The sequence below is a fragment of the Vollenhovia emeryi genome, unplaced genomic scaffold, assembly GCF_000949405.1.
Source record: "Vollenhovia emeryi isolate VEMERY1.0 unplaced genomic scaffold, V.emery_V1.0 DF939444.1, whole genome shotgun sequence".
NCBI lineage: Eukaryota > Metazoa > Arthropoda > Insecta > Hymenoptera > Formicidae > Vollenhovia > Vollenhovia emeryi.
The window spans coordinates 29,431-33,845 of NW_011966922.1; the positions used below are offsets into that span (position 1 = coordinate 29,431).

The 4,415-nt window shown below is 44.3% G+C and overlaps 2 protein-coding genes across 2 annotated transcripts; both read left to right on the top strand.

The window, feature by feature from the left end:
* Positions 1–319: 319 nt before the first annotated feature.
* On the top strand, positions 320–997 carry LOC105557612. The gene has a single exon (XM_012004892.1). The coding sequence runs from the start codon at positions 320–322 to the stop codon at positions 995–997; it is 678 nt and encodes a 225-aa protein (XP_011860282.1).
* Positions 998–1,471: 474 nt separating this feature from the next.
* On the top strand, positions 1,472–3,433 carry LOC105557613. The gene is made up of 5 exons (XM_012004893.1): positions 1,472–1,890; positions 2,144–2,415; positions 2,523–2,683; positions 2,764–2,897; positions 3,154–3,433. The coding sequence occupies exons 1-5, from the start codon at positions 1,472–1,474 to the stop codon at positions 3,431–3,433; spliced, it is 1,266 nt and encodes a 421-aa protein (XP_011860283.1).
* Positions 3,434–4,415: the final 982 nt, after the last annotated feature.

The window sequence follows — 4,415 nt, forward strand, 5'->3', positions numbered from 1 at the left end:
CAACCCATTTACAAGGGCAAAATCGCGAACTTGGACCCCTTTTTAAACGAAGATGGTTTAATTCGCGTTGGAGGACATCTTAAATCGTCAAACTTAACATTCGCGCAAAAACACCTAATATTAATTCCGAGTCGACATTATCTTACCAAAAAGATTATACGCGAAACGCACGAAAGATATTACCACACAGGAATTCAAACTACATTAGACATGATTAGACAAAAATTACGGTTACTTGACGGCAGAAATCAAGTGCGCAAGGTAAATCGCAAATGTATATCGTTGCACGCGATTCGATCCGACGGAAGTCGAATATAAAATGGGGAATCTTCCACCTAACCGCGTACGCGAGGCTGCACCGTTCACCCATACCGGCATTGATTTTTGCGGACCATTTTATATGAAAGAGAAGAAACATCGAAACTGGAATCGAGTTAAGGTTTACGTATGCGTGTTCGTCTGTATGTGCATAAAGGCAGTACATCTCGAGGTCGTAAGTGATCTATCCTCGGACGGTTTTCTCGCTGCATTACGACGCTTCGTTGCGAGACGCGGAATTCCCGAACACATTTATTCAGATAACGGAACTAATTTTATCGGTTTAACGGCCAATAATCAATTAAAGAAACTATATGCTTTGTTCAACTCTAACGAACACATAAAACTCGTAAATAAGTACGCGAACGAATCGTGTATTTCCTGGCATTTTATACCGCCCCTAGCTCCGCATTTCGGAGGATTCTGGGAGTCGACAGTCAAACTATTCAAACACCATTTCAAACGCGTCGTGGGCGACACTCTATTTAAGTTCGAAGAGTTGAACACGTTTACCGTCGAAATCGAATGCATACTAAATTCAAGACCGATAACATCTATTTCTTCCGATCCGAACGACATGCTAGTGTTAACTCCTGCCCATTACTTAATCGGCAAATCAATCACGTCTTTACCTGACAGAGTAATTTCGGGGAAACCGGAATCAGAGAGCGAACAATAAATCTAACCGAAATAGAAGACGTTCCATCTATAAAATTAGAAGGCCAAAGTTTTAAAAGCAAATTAAAATTTCTTGTAGACAGTGGATCGGGGCCAAATATTATTAAAAAGAATTTTGTAACACATTTTATCTTTTTTGTGAGTTCTGCTAATCACGATGTCAAAAACCGGTTAAAAGGGGTCTCCTGTATTGGTAAGGGGTGTGGAGTCGTCGCACTACTTAACCCGCGTACCACAACAAGGTTTAAAAGGTCTCCTAAAGGTTTCCTGGGAGGGCTGTTGTCCGTCGACGGGGCCCTCCCAACGAACACTCTGGGCCCAGTGCTCTGGAGTTAATAGTAAGGGAAATCTGTAGTATGAGACCACAACGGCCGCGCTAACCTCTAAGAGAGGTGCCTTTAGCGCAAGTGTCAGACTTCTGGCTTAAGAGTGTGGATCGAGGGGATAGAGAGATACACACTACAGAAGCTGAGATATGGGGGTCAGTGGATCACGACCCAGCAGAGGTGTTAGCTCGGGCAGTTCAAGCACTCAAGCCAGTAATGGTGGATATCACGGATTATCCTCCAGGATGGGACAAAGAGAACCCCGATCCCACGAGCGGATCGATAAGCTCACCAGGCAGATCCAGTCTCTGAGCACCTCGGTCGCAAAATTGCGCCGAGACAAATCTACCTACCGTAAGCGTAATAATAAGCGTGGTGATGAGGCAGCTAAGCCTGATGTTAAGACAGGCTACTGTTTCATTCACCGTAATCGGCTAGAGGCGCCGAAACCGGAAGATTTTCTCCTCCCACAGGAGTACAAGCGCATATTTGGCAAGGACTCCCCGAAGTTCCTCGTGGAAGAGGAGAAAGAACGGGAGGCAGCCAAAGAAGAGCAGAGATTCAAGAAGTCTGAAAACACCAGACACCGTGGTGGATAGGAACGAGATTCTGAAATTGAGTGGAATTACGACGCATCACGTGACCACCTTAGGGCACTGATAGATATCTCTTAGGATGTCCAGTCACTTTTCATTTAGTCGAAGATCATTTTTCGACTCCACAAAACGGGATTCCGGGATCAGATTTCTTTAGACAATTCAGGGCCAAGGTCCATTATCAACTAAATCAGTTAGAGTGGAACATTTCCATCTATTTTGAAGAAAAGAAAAATTGCGCCGAGACAGATCTACCTCCCGTCAGCGTAATAATAAGCGTGGTGATGAGGCAGCTAAGCCTGATGTTAAGACAGGCTACTGTTTCATTCACCGTAATCGGCTAGAGGCGCCGAAACCGGAAGATTTTCTCTTCCCACAGGAGTACAAGCGCATATTTGGCAAGGACTCCCCGAAGTTCCTCGTGGAAGAGGAGAAAGAACGGGAGGCAGCCAAAGAAGAGCAGAGATTCAAGAAGTCTGAAAACACCAGACACCGTGGTGGATAGGAACGAGATTCTGAAATTGAGTGGAATTACGACGCATCACGTGACCACCTTAGGGCACTGATAGATATCTCTTAGGATGTCCAGTCACTTTTCATTTAGTCGAAGATCATTTTTCGACTCCACAAAACGGGATTCCGGGATCAGATTTCTTTAGACAATTCAGGGCCAAGGTCAATTATCAACTAAATCAGTTAGAGTGGAACGACATTTCCATCCCTTTTGAAGAAAAGGAAAATTGCGCCGAGACAGATCTACCTCCCGTAAGCGTAATAATAAGCGTGGTGATGAGGCAGCTAAGCCTGATGTTAAGACAGGCTACTGTTTCATTCACCGTAACCAGCTAGAGGCGCCGAAACCGGAAGATTTTCTCCTCCCACAGGAGTACAAGCGCATATTTGGCAAGGACTCCCCGAAGTTCCTCGTGGAAGAGGAGAAAGAACGGGAGGCAGCCAAAGAAGAGCAGAGATTCAAGAAGTCTGAAAACACCAGACACCGTGGTGGATAGGAACGAGATTCTGAAATTGAGTGGAATTACGACGCATCACGTGACCACCTTAGGGCACTGATAGATATCTCTTAGGATGTCCAGTCACTTTTCATTTAGTCGAAGATAATTTTTCGACTCCACAAAACGGGATTCTGGGATCAGATTTCTTTAGACAATTCAGGGCCAAGGTCAATTATCAACTAAATCAGTTAGAGTGGAACGACATTTCCATCCCTTTTGAAGAAAAGGAAAATTGCGCCGAGACAGATCTACCTCCCGTCAGCGTAATAATAAGCGTGGTGATGAGGCAGCTAAGCCTGATGTTAAGACAGGCTACTGTTTCATTCACCGTAATCGGCTAGAGGCGCCGAAACCGGAAGATTTTCTCCTCCCACAGGAGTACAAGCGCATATTTGGCAAGGACTCCCCGAAGTTCCTCGTGGAAGAGGAGAAAGAACGGGAGGCAGCCAAAGAAGAGCAGAGATTCAAGAAGTCTGAAAACACCAGACACCGTGGTGGATAGGAACGAGATTCTGAAATTGAGTGGAATTACGACGCATCACGTGACCACCTTAGGGCACTGATAGATATCTCTTAGGATGTCCAGTCACTTTTCATTTAGTCGAAGATCATTTTTCGACTCCACAAAACGGGATTCCGGGATCAGATTTCTTTAGACAATTCAGGGCCAAGGTCAATTATCAACTAAATCAGTTAGAGTGGAACGACATTTCCAGCCCTTTTGAAGAAAAGGAAGAAATTTTGGTTATTCTTCCGAGAACTATTGTAGTATGAAATCTGTGGAGCGAATGTCTGTGTGTGCTGCTATAATATCTTTGTCAAGTCCGGCTTGGGCTGTTGCGAGAGGGGCGGCGAGTCGAACGTGATCGATGAGGCGCGAGTCGCGAGAGTAACAGAGGACGATCTCAAAAAATAAGGACCGGCGGCGCGCGTGCGATTGTTTTGCGATGTGGAGAATCGGCGAGGAGAAGATTCTAGAGAGTCGAAGCGAGAGCGTGCTACAAGCAGGAGTGTCTCGAGCGTTCTGTTAATAAACCTTTTGGAAACTATCCGAGCACATTTCCCACATCATTTGCCAGGATCACCTACCATCCCACTTCTGATCCCTACACTATTGCGCAAATGCATATCAGAATCGTCAACCCACGATTAAACGAAGGATACGTCCCGCGACTAAATGTAATAAAAGGTATTTACTTAGGAGATGCCTTAGTTAAAGTAAAAAACGGGAGAGCGTATCTACGGGTAATAAATACGAACGATGAAGAGGAAAGGGTATTTATCCCCACAATAAAAATATATGAGTTCGAAACAAATAAAAAAAAATCTCTAACTCGAGCGTAGACTCAAATTCAAAATCGAGCTCAAAAACAAACTCGAACTATTTAGATAGTTCAATCCTCAATTCAAATTCAAATTCAAAATCGAGCTCAAAAACAAACTCGAACTATTTAGGTAGTTCAATCCTAAATTCAAATTCAAAA